Source organism: Oreochromis aureus, linkage group 5, assembly GCF_013358895.1.
Source record: "Oreochromis aureus strain Israel breed Guangdong linkage group 5, ZZ_aureus, whole genome shotgun sequence".
NCBI classification, from domain to species: domain Eukaryota; kingdom Metazoa; phylum Chordata; class Actinopteri; order Cichliformes; family Cichlidae; genus Oreochromis; species Oreochromis aureus.
Genome location: NC_052946.1, coordinates 9,422,379 through 9,440,690, shown reverse-complemented (window position 1 = coordinate 9,440,690; position 18,312 = coordinate 9,422,379). Strand labels below are relative to the sequence as shown.

At 40.7% G+C, this 18,312-nt stretch overlaps 3 protein-coding genes across 3 annotated transcripts; 1 reads left to right on the top strand and 2 right to left on the bottom strand.

Annotated features, from left to right (window-relative positions):
• Positions 1-313: 313 nt before the first annotated feature.
• si:dkey-178o16.4 (vasopressin V2 receptor) lies at positions 314-3,779 on the bottom strand. Its single transcript, XM_031731902.2, has 2 exons — positions 2,846-3,779; positions 314-2,320 (listed from the first exon to the last, which is right to left on the bottom strand). The coding sequence occupies exons 1-2, from the start codon at positions 3,699-3,701 to the stop codon at positions 2,112-2,114; spliced, it is 1,065 nt and encodes a 354-aa protein (XP_031587762.1). The 5' UTR covers positions 3,702-3,779; the 3' UTR covers positions 314-2,111.
• A 123-nt stretch (positions 3,780-3,902) lies between these two features.
• On the bottom strand, positions 3,903-12,926 carry trnt1 (tRNA nucleotidyl transferase, CCA-adding, 1). The gene is made up of 8 exons (XM_031731779.2): positions 12,775-12,926; positions 12,435-12,564; positions 10,333-10,526; positions 9,243-9,381; positions 8,458-8,584; positions 8,148-8,341; positions 7,169-7,422; positions 3,903-4,715 (listed from the first exon to the last, which is right to left on the bottom strand). The coding sequence occupies exons 2-8, from the start codon at positions 12,562-12,564 to the stop codon at positions 4,470-4,472; spliced, it is 1,284 nt and encodes a 427-aa protein (XP_031587639.1). The 5' UTR covers positions 12,775-12,926; the 3' UTR covers positions 3,903-4,469.
• A 34-nt stretch (positions 12,927-12,960) lies between these two features.
• On the top strand, positions 12,961-17,997 carry arl6ip5a (ADP-ribosylation factor-like 6 interacting protein 5a). The gene is made up of 3 exons (XM_031731898.2): positions 12,961-13,208; positions 16,708-16,925; positions 17,188-17,997. The coding sequence occupies exons 1-3, from the start codon at positions 13,027-13,029 to the stop codon at positions 17,346-17,348; spliced, it is 561 nt and encodes a 186-aa protein (XP_031587758.1). The 5' UTR covers positions 12,961-13,026; the 3' UTR covers positions 17,349-17,997.
• The last annotated feature ends 315 nt before the right edge of the window (positions 17,998-18,312 follow it).

Genomic DNA, 18,312 nt, shown 5'->3' with positions numbered 1-18,312 from the left:
GCATGCACATTCAAGCTTCCTCAAAGAAGACGCAAAAGTAGCAAATATCAGACAGAATACTCAGTTCAATACTCGCATTAAAGGACGGAGATAAATAACACAGTGAACAGAAGAGCTAATCGCTTTCACATGTGTGCTGCATGTCTATTTTATGTGCAAATAGTTTAAATGTTGTGACTAATCGTGAGGTACTGGAAAACATTAAAATATCTTTGGGATTCGATGACGGATCGATGTGATGATAGAAATTGAAGTCAGAGAGCACAGGCCAGCACAAACAAACTTTATTGAGGTTTTCTAGACAACACACAACTGTTACAAGTAGGCCATCATATATTTCATTACTGAGCTGTCAGTGTTTCATTATTTTATTCCAGTTATTCTTAGTCATTTCCAATTGATTGCTGGGTATGCGGTCAGTATAATCCCAGTATAAGGACACATCATAGTGTTTTATACTATAAACACTACCAAACAGAACTGAAATGCGACCCTGTAAGGCATGAAAACTGGAGTGGGGTGGCTAATATTTTTATTTATCAAGTTCTATGATGAACTTTTGGTCTTGGTGTAGTAAAACATTTATATTTTAGGGGGTGCACTGATTGGTTTAAATATTGATGACCTCACGAGCGCCCAGCAGCCGGTGTTCTTATTACTGTTAAATGTCCCTGCCGAGACCCTGCTGGGCGCTCACTGATGAGGGTAAAAGCAGGTTTATTGTTGGACAATTTGTGTCGGATTTGTCTGTGCAGCCTAATGAAAGCACAGAAGCGGATTTCTTGTTGCCGTAATGATGTTTCACAGAAATGTTTTATTCAGTTCTCCTGGCTAGCAAATTACACGCAGAACATGCACATCTTCAACCGCTCGCTTCAGAAAGATGTGCAGCGTGCTGGGTTTTGCTAATCTTTCCCACCTCGCTCTCCGCGAGTTCTAATGACATGTTGTATAATAATATAGAGCGCAGGATTGAAAAATTGCACTTATGCTTGCATTCCATCCTCCTCGTGGAAGATGGGAGACGCTATTAAGTGATGTTCAGCAGAAAATTTGAGGCCTAAATATAAAGTGAGCAAACAGAAGTATGTGTAACCGAGGCCTCTGAGAGAGTGCAAATAAAAAGTTGAGCTTTAAATCCAAAGGGATTATTTTCTTTTCTCAACGTGACAGTGCTGATGGGAAGAAAGAAACGAGTCATCAGAAATCACAGCCCTAGATCCTTGGGGGATGAATGGAAAAATGTCAACATGTATCAATGACTCTCTAGGGGCACTGAACACAGAGTGTCTGAAAATAAGTGCTATTAATGTCGTCTGTTAACTATTTCAACCACCGAGTGTAGGTCGGACACTGTTATACACATGATCGTATGTACACATGGGCGTAAAAGGAGCTTGAAGTATTTAATTCAGATGACATACGAGACATTTAAACACAGACACGGGAACATTCGCATTTAGGTGAAACATTTCACAAGATCAGCTGATAAACAACCTTTTTGGGAAAATATTAAACGCAGTAAAATATCAGAAACAACATTTCAAGTCATGCACCGCAGTCTTTTTAATCAAATCACAACTGAAGCTGATGGGGATGTGATTATTGGCTTTCGTCAGCTGGTCTCAGACAAAATAAAACTCCTACCTGATAACGGTGCCAGAAGAAAACGCTACTGTTCAAGTTATTATCAGCTGGAGACCATTCATATCTGAGCATTTCCTGCTAATAAAGTCAAAGTAATATTCAGGCTCAGGTTAGTTCTTGCAGAGAGACTCTTCCTCTTCCTCTGAGCACCACGAATGTCAAATTTGGGATTTTAGTGAATTCATCCAATACTTGAGGACATATTTCAGTCACAGCTATTTTTTTTAATTGTTTTTGTTCTTTTAATTTGAAAAACGTTTTCAAAATGTGATGTGAAAGATAGTGTGTCTGGCACTTTCTGTATGAAAGCGTTGTATGCAGTGATCATCTGTACAGTAGGAACATTACACTGCTAGGCTGTTTGCCTTCACACTTATTAGAAGACTTTCAGTCTTTACCATGAGGGAGCCGTACTTTCACACCATGTGAAATGAGATGTAATCGGTGTGTGATCATCGGGGCTTTCATCTGCAGTCCGATAGGCTCTTGAGGCTGATGTACATGGAGCTGACCACAGTGGCCTCTTCCTGCATGGACTCCTTCAGGTCAGGCTGACCTACACAAAGCAGGCTGACCACCCTTTTGGGTAGCTTTCCGCTAAACAGCATATAGATGCAGGGGTTCACACAGCTGTTTAAACTGGCAAGCAGCATCAAGATGGTGAAGGTTGCACCTGGAGATAGATGAGGAGGACATGAGAGTCACTTTATTTTCGCTTGGTTACCTCTTACAGATTTGTGACTATTTTAAGTTATCTGCTGATGCTTTGTGAAATTAAGGACCATTAACCTTTGACCTAATGTACTGTCTGTCGATTACAGTGACTTCATTCAAGCGGAGAGGGCATCCTTTCCTTGTAATTTAACTTTTAAAGTACACTTTCGCTGTAATGCTAAAAGATTTTAAGGCGAAGATGTTAGACAATGTAAAAGCACTTAGAAACAATGTAATTTACTGGATGCATTAAGTGTAACGGGATTGTTTAAGTGGAATGATTCTGGTCTGCAGAATGTGAGCGGTCGAAATGAGTTCAAAGCAATTGTGCAGAAAATTCTAGTTTCCTCCTCTATTGTTTTCCTGAGCATGATGGCGCTTGTAGCCAGTTAAACTTGCAGTAATAACATTTTTTTTTTCTTTCCAGTGACTATTATGTCAGGCTGTGCCCTTTTTGCGTGTTGTGAGATCAGTGTCTTCTTACTCTGTGTGGGTGCCTCGTCGTCCCAGACAGACCAGAGCTGCACGGTGAAGAAAGGTGTCCAGCAGAGGATGTATGCGAGCACGATGACCACGGTCATCTTCACAGTCTTCACCCTGGCCTTGGACACTCCAGCCACGCTGCTGGCCCTCGATGACGGAGGCTTGCTGACCGCTTCCCCGACGTGGTGCGTCTTCATGTGGAAGTTTAGCTGCACGGCGCGGCAGATGCGCACCTGGCACACGATCACGGTGAGAATCGGCAGGACGAATATCACCAAAGTCGTCCAGGTTACGTAGGCTCTACGTCCCCACGGCTCGATGAACTGCGCCCAACAATCGTACACGCCGGGAGCGACCTCGACCCGAGAGAAGATGAAGACCTGCGGGAGGCTGCAGAGGACGGAGACGCACCAGGCGGCGCACACCGGACCGTTCCAGCGCGCCCTGCGCCTCTGGAAAGTTACCATGGGATTGCAGATGGCTTGGTATCGATCTATAGTCATCACCACGATCATGTACGTGGAGGCGAACATCCCGACCACCTGCAGGTACTTCACCGCCCGACACAGCACATCTGGACCGATGAATCTGTCGGTGATGTCCCAGATGAGTTGGGGGCAGACTTGGAAAAATGTGACCACCAAGTCAGCTACGCACAGGTGGAAAACGAAGACGCGCATTCTGGAGAGCGGCTTCCTGCGCTTCCACAGCACCAGCAAGATCCCAAAGTTTAGGATCCCCGCTGTGATGAAGATGATGGCGAGAAGGGCGATTTCCACCTGCGCCAAGCGCTCATCTCGAGGATCGCCACCAAACGGTGAAGAGACATTACTGATGTTTACACCGATCCAAGCCATGCGTTCAACCCAAGCGCAGCACAGAGGGGATTAAAAACTACTCCAGGTGAATCCAGCGGCAGAGGAGGCATGTGAACGATACAGAAAACTCTTGGCGATTTCATCAAAATGTTAAAACGACGGCGGGTAGGACATGGGCTGAACAACTGTTGAGCTTCTTCATACACAGAGAGAGGTAGTAAAGGAGATCAGCGGGTTTTATGTCTCTGTGGGAGGGAGGAGCAATCTCACTCCAGCCCCCAAAATTTATTTATTTCTCACAGTGCCAGAAACATTAGAATTCACACACAGGGGGCCACCTTTTATTGTACAGAGCATACAGAAAAGGGCAGCCATGAAAACAGAACCTTTTCGTAGAAGTGTAAAATGATCTGTACAGAACACAGAAATACAGTCAACATAAAAAAATCCACAGACACAAACATTCCTCTGCTTCCTATCATTATGTGAACAATGAAAATATCTACTGTGAATAAACTGAATTTATTCCATGTGTTGTCGTCCTTTACAGGTCAGAGCAAGTTTACTGCAAATGATGAGAATTCAGCTGGCTGAGCATCAACAATAGTGGCCCAAGGCTGTAGGCTCAGACTAAAGAGCATTTTTCCGCCCGATTTCATGTTTCACTTGCCGTAGTGTCCTTTGAGCATCAGCCTGTTTGAGCATCAGGCTGCTCAAACAATACCCAGGAGCAGTGCAGTTGCAGCATCAAGCATCCATGTGATTACCATCTAAACACAACAAAAACATTTCTGCTCCTCTGCTTGTTTAAGGCTTTATATAACTCAGCAGTTCATCTTTGTCCATCTGGTAATGACTCTTCTTCCAAACATCACGGAGCTCCTGTAAGGTGGCGCCTATCTCTTTGCCCGAGGTGATGCCCAGCTTCCTCAGATCGTGCCCGCTGATGGGGAAGCGAGGGATGGACCATCTGCTCAGCTCTGACAGGAGCTTCTCCTCACCTTTGTACTTGAGCAGCTCGCACACTTTACTCTGGGAATCCAGCTCCCGACTCTGAAAGGATGCGACATGCGTGTGAATCAAAGCAACCACAGAGGGATTTTCTAGAACATCCCAGTCACAAGCAACAGTAAGAAAGGTTTACCATTTACAGTAAATACTTGGCTGAACTGTTCAGGACACTGTGGTCTGATCAGGTTTGACTGACAGAGGTCTGGCAACAAAAGCAGGCAAATCTTTAACTGTCGCCACCGTTTTGACTCAAATTCTCCTAAATCCTGAGTGGTTAAAAATATGCAGCTCCACATTTTTCCAACTGACTCTCAGCCAACGTCAAACCAACATGGACACAGCAAAACCCAAATAAAGAAATCTGCTCTATAAGGCGAGACAAGCCCAGTGAGAAACCAGAGAAACCAGTCTTCGTTCTTTCTCCGTCTACTTTATCCAGTGGTGCTTCTGGTAATGGAAAGGTTAAAGTATTGTGTTTTTGTTTATCAATGTCAAACCGAGTAAAAAAAAATAAAATTAAAAGATATAAGAACAAAAACAGTCTGAAAAAAGTGACAGTTTAAGATACAGCGTACAGCGACCAAATTTGGTTTTGAAAAAATGGTGAGAACAAGAAAAAAAACCAACATGATATCGTCCATTTCTGCATATCACTCTCTCGCAAATGGACTTTTTATATATTTAGTAAACATGCTATCTTTCAATTATTGCTTAATCCTACAAGGTGTTGTACATGTTCACTTCCTCGCTCACAGTCAGAGACCCACCAGCATGTTATAAACCAGGCAGCCCTCCTGGCCTAAGCTGACTCTGCACCGAGCACTTTTTATTTTTTAAAGAAAGCTCCAACCATTAAATGGTGGAACTTAAAACTCTTACTTGTTCAGCTGATATTCATTCACTAATTGAATGACATGAAGCAAGATTCACTGGATTAAACAAACCAGAAATAAACCAGCTCCCTCCTTTACTCGCTATATTTGCATAAATGTCTTGATTGCTCTTTTTAAAGTTCAGGTTACTTCCTGTTGATAATCATAGTCTTTATTGTCTGTGTACAAAACATGACATTTTAAAAATCTACCTCATCTTGAGATTTTAGAGACTTTTGTGTCATAAACAGTATGTTTGTTAGTTTCTATGCTTGTTAGATTTAGAAATCTAAATATCACAGTACTTTGTACCTCTGACCTCTTCTTCGTGGTCAAGTTAGGTTAAACTTTCATAGAATGTCTTATCTGTAAAATTCTGCTGCCTTTGTTTGCATTGGCAACATTTTTTTTTTTTCAATTAGTCCCTAAAATGTGTTATTTTTACTGCACTAAACTTCAACTACATTTAAAAAGAACAAAGAAAACAAAATAACTATATATAAAAGACAATACTATTCCCTTAAAAGTAAATACTGCCCAGCAAGTGTGTCTAGTTATACATGGAAATATAAAGAAAGTGTAGAAGGTCAATAATGTAGCCTTTATAGTGTTGAAATTGTGTATTATACTTTAGCTTGAATGTGGAATCATGTGTCTAATTAGCAAATCTAAATACAGATTCATATTTATGTCTTTAAGAACTTCAATGACAGTTTTACAAAAAAATACTGCTATAACTAAAACTGAAGTTGAGCTAAGGTTTGTGAAAGATGCACTAACTACAGAAAGAACTAGCAGAGTGTTTTGGTAGCTGTAGAGTATTTGACCCTAACAGGTTCGGCTCTTTGACCTGTTCTAGGCTCCTCTGCTACCCCCTACTCTCCTGCAGTGGCAGTGCACGAGTCTTTGAGTGTTGGCTGGCTGTGGAGATCTCTTGACTGTCATTGACAGATGAGATTATAAACTAATTAAAAATAAAACTGATGTTTCTATAAACTCTGGTGTCAGTCTCTCTCCAGTGTGTTTCAGCTTATAAGCTGGGTTGTAACAAAACCTGATCAAAGCTTAAACTAGTGTCAAATCAGTTTAGCAAATCTAAACACCAGAGCGATTTATGTTGACATTTCCACATACAAAAAACTTTAAAATAACAGCTAAAACAAATACTACTATAACACAAACTAAGGTTCAGCTATGATTTGTGAAAGATGCACAATTTACAAAAATAACTATCAGAATGTTTTGGAAACTATTATTTATTCTACGAACATTGCAAAGATAAATATTTCATCAAAGATCAGCAGTGGTTTTGGTTTAGCTCTGGTTAACGATGCCACACATTTCCTAAATACTTCCTGTCTCTGAAAACAAAGCCGTAACAGTCGGATGAGAACATGCTGCAGTCTGTTGTGAATGACGGCTGCAGGCTGGCAACTCTTGAGCATTAGCGAGGCAGCGGGATAAGGCTATCCCGGCTATGGTAGGGAACATTCACAGACTCAAAAGCTTAATTAATGTCTGTGAAACTGGCTTTTTAAACACATATGTGACTAATATCAGTGACCACATTGGTCTGGAAATAATATTCTCTGCACAGACCAAGTGGAAGAAAACGAAACTTACGTCAATGATAAAGTCAGTGAAAGGTTTGAGGCTGTCTGGCTCATCCTCTCTCTTGCAGAGCTCCCGTCTGTATTTGACCAGAAACAGTGCCAGGTTCTTCTCCTCTCTGGACACCTTCAATCGGATGTCCATCTTTTCCACCTGCTCTGGGGAGCGGAACAGAGCAGCCAGGATGGTCATGGGTTTGGGAGAGCGGTCTTTGGCGTTCTGCCACACTCGCTTCATCTCGTCAGTATCGCCATCTGGAGGTAACCCTGAGGAACGGCAGGGACAGGAGGGAGTGACCAGAACTGATGTGTAACAAGACAGAAAATGTTTGGTAGAATGATTTCTCCCTCAATCCTATTAGATACTAATTTAACAAGAGTTAAATCAGAGGAAATGGAACCTTACTAGATACGAGATAATAATAGAGCTCAGAGGACCACAGACATCAGGAGGCACTTAATCCTCTTTATCTCAGAGAAGGAAACAAAAACTTTCTCCCAGTTATAAACAGCTGCAAATTGCAAGAAAACCGTTGACACAGTTGATCCATTATGTCCAGACCTATGCTAAGAAAACAATGATTTCACTGCCATCCCCTCAGACCACTTTTAAGAAGGATCCATGCCAAGACAAAAGGGAAACCATGCTCTGCAAAGTGGCCAAATTTAACCATATTGGGTAAAAAAAAATGTTGTCTACAAAAAGCATATTTCACAAATCATAACCAGTTCTATTAGTATGACTGTAGGTATAACCATCAGCTAAATAAATACTGTTGACATCTGAGCTGCAACCAGCATGATTTCCTTTTTAGAATAATTTTTTTTTTCTAATTCATCTTTGGTAGCGCTGGATATAATTTGAAAAACTCTTAAAAATGTCAGATTTACCTTTTCTTCTTTTTAAATACAGCTGAATGGAAACATATAAACATTTTTTTATCTGGAGTTTAAAGTTATTAAGACACCCGGCTGTGCCCTCCCTCTCTCACCAATGTACTGAGCCAGTTCCAGGCTGTAGATCAGCTCCAGCAGGTGAGCAGCATGGTTCCCGACCACCAACTTTTTTAGCTCCACCCAGATTCGCTCTCCCGATATAGCTGCCAGTCCGTGACCATTTTCCCTGATGGCAGTCAGTGTCTCAGGCTCGTGGTCACCGGGCTCCGAAGCAACTCGGCCGTAAAACCTGCGACAAAATGATGGGAGTGAGGTGGTTAATACGCTCACATCAAACAAGGAAGACAATCTGCTTTTTAAACTTTACAGTCTCAAGTAGATAAAAAAAGAAATGAGGAAGTCTACCTAAAATATCGTAGTATTCTCAGGTAGTCCTCTTTGATCCTTTGTTCGGCGCTGCCAACAAACCGCACTTTACGGTTCTGCAGGTCCTCATATCCACGATAATAATCATATAATGTGCCGTCCAGACCTGTTATAGGAAGCAGAGTCACATGACTTGTCAAAAATTTTTTGCAAAAACAATATTTTTTGGTTGCAACTGGGAACTTCAGACAGACTCTCCTTCTAGTTCTCTTTCATTTGTTTGTTTTTACATTGATTTTGCATATGAAAACCGATTTAAGCTTGCATGTCAGGTTTGAGATGCACGTCACTGATGTTTTGACATTTTTAAATATCAATACAGCAACACAATTTCTGACATTTTAAGTACTTCCAAAACTGTTTTAATGTGTTTATTCTGAATACAAACTCAAATTCTCTGCTCTGTGATTGCCAAGAAAATTCTGGACAACCTGCACGAGAGCTTCCCGTGGCTTCAGCTTCCTTTTGAACTCGCTGTCAAGCATCAGTTAATAGATTTCAGGAAAAAACAGCAAGAACACATTGCTTAATTTTGGCTTCACTTTTCTGGAGACCAGACTTATTTCTTAAATGGTGATTCTGTCCCGTTATTGCAGCTGTACAATACTTGAAACATCATAATTAAAAAAAATAAAACTGGACGTGCTAGATGAAAATGGTTTTCAGATTTTGAGTGAAGGTGAAGGTGCAGGTGAAAGAAACTCAGTGTTATCAATTCTTTATACAGTCCATTTTTAGGCTCAGTGGAGAAAAAGGGAAATTACCCAAAAACATGGAGTTAATGGTGAGGTCTCTCCGCTCAGCATCTTTCTGCCAGTCAGTTGTGAATTCCACCTCTGCATGACGTCCATCAGTCTGAACATCCACTCGCAGTGTGGTCACCTCAAAGTTCTCATTGTGCAGCTGCAAACACCCAATAAAGGAAACAGTCATCAAGATCAGATGCACAGAGAAGGCCGTGTTCTTCAACTGGTGTCAAGCACAAAAACTCTCCGAGTCATTTCACAGTCTTTATAGAACAAATCTAGCTTAGTTCATTAGAACATTGTTGCACTTGACAAACATCCAAACTTATTGAGCCATACCTTTCAGCCTGCTGCACCTGCTCATTAGAACAAACTATTTACATATTCTAGAAATATAAACATCACTCATTAACAGAGCTTCCTGTTAGTGGGCTGCTTATTTATGCAATGCATCAGGGCCGTTCAACCGTTTCAATCTTTCCATTAAGATTTAAGATTTGACTGATCAGACTGATGATGCAGCTGGCTGCTCAGTGAATCATCACAGTCTTTGCTCACGTATTTACTTTATATCTGCACACTTACTTTGTTCCACCATTAACACTGTCCCTCACATGACCACGTGGTCATAAACAGATGTGAAGAATCTGGACAGTTACACATTTAGTTTGTAATTCTGTAGGTTATTTACCCTAAAATATAAAACAGCCACTGTATGAGACTAATTTTTTGATTTGTTCATTTAAATTTTAAAACATTTACCATAAATACTCTAAAATCTGAACCTCATGTGAATCTTTAAAAATGACACCCAGCAGCCCGAGTTCTATCTATAGAGTACACTTCAAATTTAGCTAAATAGTTACCATTTTCTCAAGTACATTTTATTTTCTATTAGACAAAAACTGACAGAAAATATACATTTTCTTAGAAATCAGTAATAAAGTTATTATTCCTTTCAAACAACATTAGCTACCATAACTATACCAGGACAGCAAGTTTGGTTAAGCAGTAGCTGACAGTTAAGTTTAACACTGTTCAAATAAGCTTTCATTTTCCTAAAAAGTTCTAAAAGACTTCATCAGCGTTACACAGCAGAGCCTCTTACTCGTGCAGTGATGGTCCCGTGCTTCTCTCCTTTATTGTTGATCATCCTGATCCCGGCCGTTTGAAACATGTGCTTCATCTCCTCTGGGGTGGCTGTGGTAGCAAAATCCACATCTTCAGGCCGCTTCCCAGAAAGCAGATCCCGCACAGCACCTCCAGCTATCCTCAGCTCATGCTGGTGTTTCTCAAACACCTCTGGAAAAACCATGCAAACACACTCAGGAAACTTTTCAGAAGTTGTGCCTGGAGGTTGTTTTGACCTCTGCAGTGTATTATCTCTCCTGCAAATCACCTGACAAGTTTGAAAATTTTAACTATTTTATCCTCAGTCCGTTAATAAAACAGGGAGTATTAAATGGCAACATCTCACAATCTCTTTCTCGACTAAATATACCTTTAAAAAAAGGGGACATGTTTTACACACTGCTTTGGTCCTGAAGCAGCCATTCTGACTTGTCACAGAAAAGAAAGAACAGTTGCATCATCTGTAAAGCACTGCATCAAAGATGCTAAAGTGAAGTTTGACATGCAGCCATCGCAAATATCAGTTAAATCAGTCACTCTGGGGTATGTTCTGTTTTTGATTAGTTCACTATCATGGTTTACTGCCGTGACTCCCAGTTAATTCCAACTCTGCTTTTCATACCATCAAAATATGTGAAAAACGGGTCTATGGCTGTTTTAATCAAAAGGATTTATTCAGGCAGGTTGAGGGACAATATCAGGGAATGACAGCTTTTTAAAACTTGGTGACTTTTCACGCAAATGTTGAAAACCTATTTGGCCCGGCTTCTTCAAAATAACATCCACAGGCTATTCAATCATTCTGCCATAAATGAAAAGTCAGTCTCGCCTCCAACCAGATTAAAATGCAGCAGCTCTGCTTCTACCTGTCTACATGTTTTATAATGTGTTTTAAAAGTTTTAAATTATTTTACTAGTCACTTTTAAAGCAGCTGAGGCCCTTCTGGTTGCTCCAAAGTCAAGACTTAAATCTAAAGGTGACCGTGCTATTGCCATCACAGCCCCAAGCTTTCGAAAACAATCTGCCTGACGAGATAAGGTAAAATTGGTGACTACTTGAAATCACTAGAAAAAACACATTTTTATAAACTTGCTTTTGTGATGTCATTGCTCATCTCTCCCGTTTGTCTTTCTCCCTCTTATTGCTGCTTTATCTTCTCATTGGGTTTTTAATTCTCTTGTGCTTTCAGCCAAGGAGCTTATGTTTCTGGTACTGTTTATGTACGTGTGTAGTTCTGTCTATAAACATGATAGCTCAAAAGTTTGACATAATTATGATATCCATTAAATTTTGGCTTAGACCCACTGAGGTCTTCAAGGTCAACTTAATGACTTGTTGGTCATAAACTGACAAAAAGCCTTATAACTTAGAAACTATGATTTTTACAAGTGTGGTTAGCACTGTATAAAGATTTAAAATTTCATGTCCCATTTGAGCTTTAAACCTCTCCTTCACGGTTAGTAGATTGATCTGAAGGTCAAAACATTAATAATGCTACACAGAGCTATTTAAAAGTGTTTCTTACTGTCCAGGGACTGAGCTGCCTTGGTGGAGGTTTGGGCTCTCAGAGTGCTTCACGTGTTTTTGGCTTTTACAAAAAATATAATAAGTTTTTGATGCAGTGCTTTTTCTGTCTTAATATTTCTTTATTTTTTTAAAAATCCCGTTTTATATTTGGTCCCAATTTCCAAGCTTTTTGTTTTTAATACTAAATAAATAAAGCTATTATTACTATCAACATAGAAGCACCATCATCTTGTCAAAATTCTGTAAACACCCTTCTTTCCGGTATGGTAAACTCATTTTCTCACCATTGAAGCGCAATACATTAAAACAATAAACCTGTACCTAATAATAAAGAAACCTCGGTGTTGAATAAAAACTGTATTAAAAACTGCATTAATAATTGCATAAGAATAATTGCTCTCCGAGTGTCCCCCATTTATTTTTAATAGGAAGTGATCAAGTTGTCAGTCACCCTTTCATTGTGCACGGGTATTAACGTTTTACAAATAGGCGAAAACACAGAGCTTTAAGTGACCGCTGCTGGCACGTGTCTTTCCGCAGCTGTACCTCACCTGCCAATCCATTCAGTCCATCAGTGAACAGGGACTGGAACTCGCTGGTCTTTAGCTGCATGGTAAACAGGCTTCTCCAACACAAACTTGCTCTACCACTCACACGAGGACTCAGTAACCTGCTCCACATCTGCACAGACAAAACACACGTTGTCACGGGCTTCTGCTTGGTTGTGTATCACCACTTCTGTCGAGCTAGCTAGCTATAAGTCACTGAATGCATGCTCCTGCGCTCGAGCAGCTCTCGTGAACATTTCACGTTGATGTTTTTCCATGCCCACCACGTGAGAAATGTCGACATGCCAACGTATGTGTAACCAAAAACAACACACAAACTGACCTACAACTTAACACGGGGATTATATGCGCATAAATCGCCACTATTTTCCCATAACACCGTCCTGTTATCTCTCGTGAAAGCTGGCCGGAAGAGCTTCCATACCGGCCACTTTACTAACCAATTGCACGAGGTTTCGTCAGGCAGTGTTTTTAACGCGCGTGCAACACCAAGTCTCGCGAGATTCTGGTTTGAAGTTAAGGGCGACTGTCTGTCAGATTCTGTGCGCTGTCAGATTTAGTAAAGGGGGCAGAAATGATGGCTAGGATTGAGGTGGCACCGCTCCGACCGTGGACCGACTTCTTTCCCGGCTCGGATAGATTCGCAAAACCAGACACAAAAGATTTTACGAAATGGAACAACAGAGTTGTCAGCAACCTGCTTTATTATCAAACTAATTATCTGGCTTTGGTCACCTTCGTTTTCCTCCTCGTCGGGTAAGTAATGTTATATCAGTCGCTATCAATCAGACAACTTCGTCTTTTTTGTTTATTTACCCAGCTCGCATAAAGTACAATGACTGTGATGCACTGCTATTGTTATATTCTGAACATGAACTTTTATTTCTTTAGTGCCAGAGCCAACGGCCGATCAGTATATGTGAATGTAATTTAAGCAGTGTTAAAATTCACATATATTAATTCTATAGTTGAGGAATAGTTTGCGTTTGTGGGGGCTGCTATAAACAGTGAAACAGGTGTCTGCAGACAATTTTGAGAATGGACTTAAGTACTTAAAACAAGATCCATGCACAGACACATGCTTATGCAGAGGAATTTTCTGAAGTCGTCTATTATCTTGTAACTCCATACAAGGTAGATGTGACATATATTATCTCTGATCTAAAACATCCTGGCTTTGCTTCTCGCTTTCCCCCCCCATCTAAAGCGCAGCCTGCTAAAAATAATGATGTCCACTGAGCTGTGCCACGACACTGTTGCTGTGGTCATGAAAGCCCCATAAGCCTTCTGGTCAGCTGTTCCATTGCAGGTAGCACACTGGTGACAGCAAGTTAATCAGATGCCCCGGGTCCCCTGATTAGTGAGCAGTGGAAAGTTTGTCAGGGAGTCCATGAGTCGTGACCTGCAAATTCAAACTTTGACACGTCTGGTTTTTCAGTATTATACCTGCAGACGAGACGTACAAGGAGAAGAGGATTTTCAGGATTCGAGCAACATTCCTACAAACCCGCAAGAAATCACCTCTCCATGTTGAAAAAACAATAGAGCTAAATATGAGGAAGTAGAGTTAAACCGTCAAAGTATAGATAAGGTGATTGTAACAAGACGTTAAAAGAAAAAGTCACTACAAAAGGAAAAGTTCCAAGAAAAAGTACATCAGAATTCCCAAATAGCCTCTGTTGACTTTGTGGAGATTAACTTTTCTGCTATAAAAGGATGAACATCTGCATATAATAATAATAATAATAATAATAATAATAATAATAATAATGATAATAATAATGGATTAGATTTATATAGCGCTTTTCAAGGCACCCAAAGCGCTTTACAATTCCACTATTCATTCACTCTCACATTCACACACTGGTGGAGGCAAGCTACAGCTATAGCCACAGCTGCCCTGGGGCAGACTGACAGAAGCGAGGCTGCCATATCGCGCCATCGGCCCCTCTGGCCAACACCAGTAGGCGGTAGGGTAAAGTGTCTTGCCCAAGGACACAATGACCAGGACAAAGAGGCCGGCGACCTTCCGGTTACAGATGCGCTTCCCAACCCCCTGAGCCACGGTCGCCCCGTTCTTCTCTACTCTTGTCAACTATGACAATGAGTTGCTCATGCTACATTTTAACCGCTTCCACCTTCATCAAGCCATGTTTCCTTAAGTTTTCCTTAAGTTTTCTTGAGCTTTTTTGATGCCAGTAATCCAACAAAGCCTGGCTAAGTTGCTTGGCAGGCCACTAGCCACGCTTACTGAGGTCATGGACTCAGCCTGGTGGCATCACTGTCGTTGTGCCAAGGCTGGATCTATCACAAAGCTTTTATGTCTGCCCAGGTACAAGAGACATCTTGATGTCTTGATGGAGATGAGAATAGAATGCTTCAATATGCCGATTTATTTAAACCTTAGACAATGTGATTATATCAAATTTGGACAATGAGAAGTGTTATTGTGTTTTGAAAATGTAATAAATGCTCAGATTTATCTTTCCTGGATTTGTAAGATTTCAGCCTCACAAATGTTAATTCTATTTTCTGTTTCTTAATGCTGTAAATGGTTTTTAGCGTGTGAGACATCTGAGCTGCAGACGAGCCAGTTTAGCACCCCTGCTGTTGAAGAATGTGGTTTGGCATCTTTTGCACTGTCTGTAGTTTCCATGAAACAAGAAACAGAAAAGGATATCACATGCATAGCAGCATATGTTGCTCCAAGTGTTTAAATCATTAAGTGTTATCAGGGTCTTCACACATGCATGTGCGCTAACACACCTTGATACCATCATTGATTGTGCTTTTCCTCTTTAGCCCTGAGAATATCCACAGCACAGTTTTCCTCTATGTTTCAGTCCATCTTAAATGTGGTCAGCGCAAAGAGGACAGCTGTAGTTTTGCTCATATGCAGTTTTAACTTGCATTTGTGGATGCACCAGTTTAAATTTTATTTCTCATCAGTAGTTTTTAGAAGTGTTGCTGTGCTGTTATGCAGTGCTGCCCAAGGGTCTGAAGAGGTCACAGCTAACTCAGTGACACCGAAACCCCCACACTTTTGGACTGTCTTTTAACAACAACACTTCGGGCAAACTCATCCTCTCTTGGGTGCTAGTTTTCTATCAAATCATATGACTAAGTTTTAGTGTGAAATGTTCCACCATAGTTGTTTGTTTGTTTTTGTCTAAGTTTTTTTTTTATTGCATTCCACAACTTTTCCATTTTTCATTTATGAAACAGGTTTAGTGGCATCGAGTTGCAAACAGCAAGGGGAGTTTCTCAGTTTCAGTGGAAAATATTAATCATCCCAAGTGTACACACAATTATAACTATTAGGGGCACATTAAGAAAAATGGAGTTGTTTCAAGACAAACTGCCACGTTTGCTTGTGTACATGAGTTAGTGATCAGCCAGCGTGTGATACAACATACATGCTCTGATATTGAAACCATCGATGTCCTAGGAACTGCCCATTACAAGCCATTTCAAAAGAGAAATAATTTCCTTCCTTGTTACTAAAACTGATTCTGAAGTACAGTTTCACCAGAGGGAAAAGCAACTGTGGCATTTTGTCTTGAAACAACTGTAATCTCCACTTTTCGACTTTTTTCTCGAAATAGAATTACGACTCTAACCTTGAAATTTTGACTTTATTCTAATTCTTTTTATTTGTTTATTTTTTTCTTGATTTGCCCCTACTGCTGTTTCGTACAATTAAACTAATCTCAGATTGATTTTTGTAAACCAATCTGATCCACTTAGCAGTTGCTGATGCACACACAGCATCTGACCACTTGATGGAGCCAGTTAGCACACAAGAACAGCGCCTCTGCTCCAGCTGCATGTCAGATTCAAGATTCGGGACTGTTTATTGTCATTATGCAAGCATAACGACATTAAGGCAAAAAAAGCCTTAAATCACATAAATATACTGACAAAATACCTTATATGCAGCATGTACACAATGAAAGTGGGCCTATTGCATGCTTGGACTGAACACGAGTTATTTACTGGCAGTGTATGTCTGTGTAATGTGTATACCTGAGTGTCATAATCGTGTGAAGCTGAGCAGTAGAAAAGTGCACTTTACAAAACTTATTTTACATATTATAAAATGCACATAAGGAGGTATAACCAGAGGGCTAGGACCTGGAATTGGTAGAAGAATATTGCACACAAGGGTTGTACGTAGTTACCATGGGGTCAAGTTCAGCAGTATGCCAAAGCTATTTAAACTTGCCCTCATATGTTCTATGCTGCTGCCTTGCAGGATCCTGAAACCTCTGGAGACTCTTGTAGCCATAGTCGTGGTGTCAGTCGTGTTTGTGGTTTCGGTGTGGGTCGGGGAGAATGGAGCTGCGATCAACAACTTTAAGAAGCAGAAACCTTCAGCGTTCATCATTTTGATCATGGTTGCCAGCTGCATATTGATTTCCGTGCTGGGGAGCATCGTGGTATTCATGTGGGCCATCACTTTACCCCTGATTTGTAAGTTGATGTTAATAGACTTTTATAATCGCTCAGAGTGAAGCAGAAGTTTAATATGTACCTGTTAATGTAATGCAGAATTTGGCACAAAAGCAGGGGCTTTCAGAGGAGATTAGGCGATTGAATGTCTAATAACTCTTCAGACCATAATGATCACTGCATTTGTGACATCATGAAATGTTTCAAAATCAATGAAACAAGTTTTCCAGATCCTCAAAGTGTGATATTACAGCTGACATTTTTCTACGGGTTTGTCTTTCAGTAATATTTGCACATGCTTCATGTCGCAAACGCAATATGAAGAATAAACTGGAGAACAAGATGGATGGATTTGGACTGAAGAAGACGTTTATGGGCATTCTGCTGGATTCTCTGGGTCAGCAGGAGGAAACCGCTCAAAAGTTCAACAACTTTCTGGATTAAAAGTGAAAGAGTGACTGGATTTGAGAAGAAGCAAATGCACGTGTGTGTGCCAAAGATATGACTTTTTTTTTTTTTAATTTGCTTAGATTTTAGACGTTTGTTTCTCTCAGTCTAAACCCTTTGAAGTTTCATGCACAGCTTGTGATTTAAAAAGAAAGATTGTTATCTTAAGGGCGTTATCTTTACCTCAGGGCTTCTGTCACTCTACCCAGAACTTGTCAGGGTACTTTTTTTTTTGTTTTGTTTTTTTCTCTGAACAGTGATGAGGGCATGTGAGTGCAGCCTCACATCTCTGCTATGCAGTGTGCAAGTGTTCCTGTAAAACCAGCTGCACACTTATCCCTGGGTACGAAATCTGTGTTCAATCATTCTCAGAAACAGCCGTCAGCTCTGTCTGTTTGTGCTCAGCTAAAATTGTGAAAGCAGCACGAATGTTGCCTTTTTACAAAGAATGAAGAGTGCACGCTCAACTTAGCTGTACTGCCAAGAAGCTCGGAGGCTGGATTGAATAATCTGCTCACGTAAAAAGTAACACCAGCTTCCGATGATCATCCAAATAAAAAGTAGACAAAAGAGAGAGGACTGCTGTGTCTCAAGTCAGACTGCTTTGTCAATATTGTAAAATAAAGACTTCAAAGGTGACCCGTGACGATCAGTGTTCCCTCTGAATCTCTGAGTGTTTCATCTTGACAGTGCCCCTGGGTGATGGATTGGTTAACTTTACTTTCCTCTCCACTTACCCCAAATGCTAATCAATGGGCTTGCAGTAGATTATAGTGCAGAGAGCTGACAGTGGATTCATCTGCACTCATTCACCCCCAAACCCAATTTAGTCGCTGTGTCAGCTTCTCTTTTTTTCCCCTCTTTTATTGGATTCCATTTAAAATTGATTGCAGATAACAAGAATCCATCCAGAACCTAATGCTCTGTTATTTGGTTTGAAGCGGCAGCGTGCAAGGCGAGG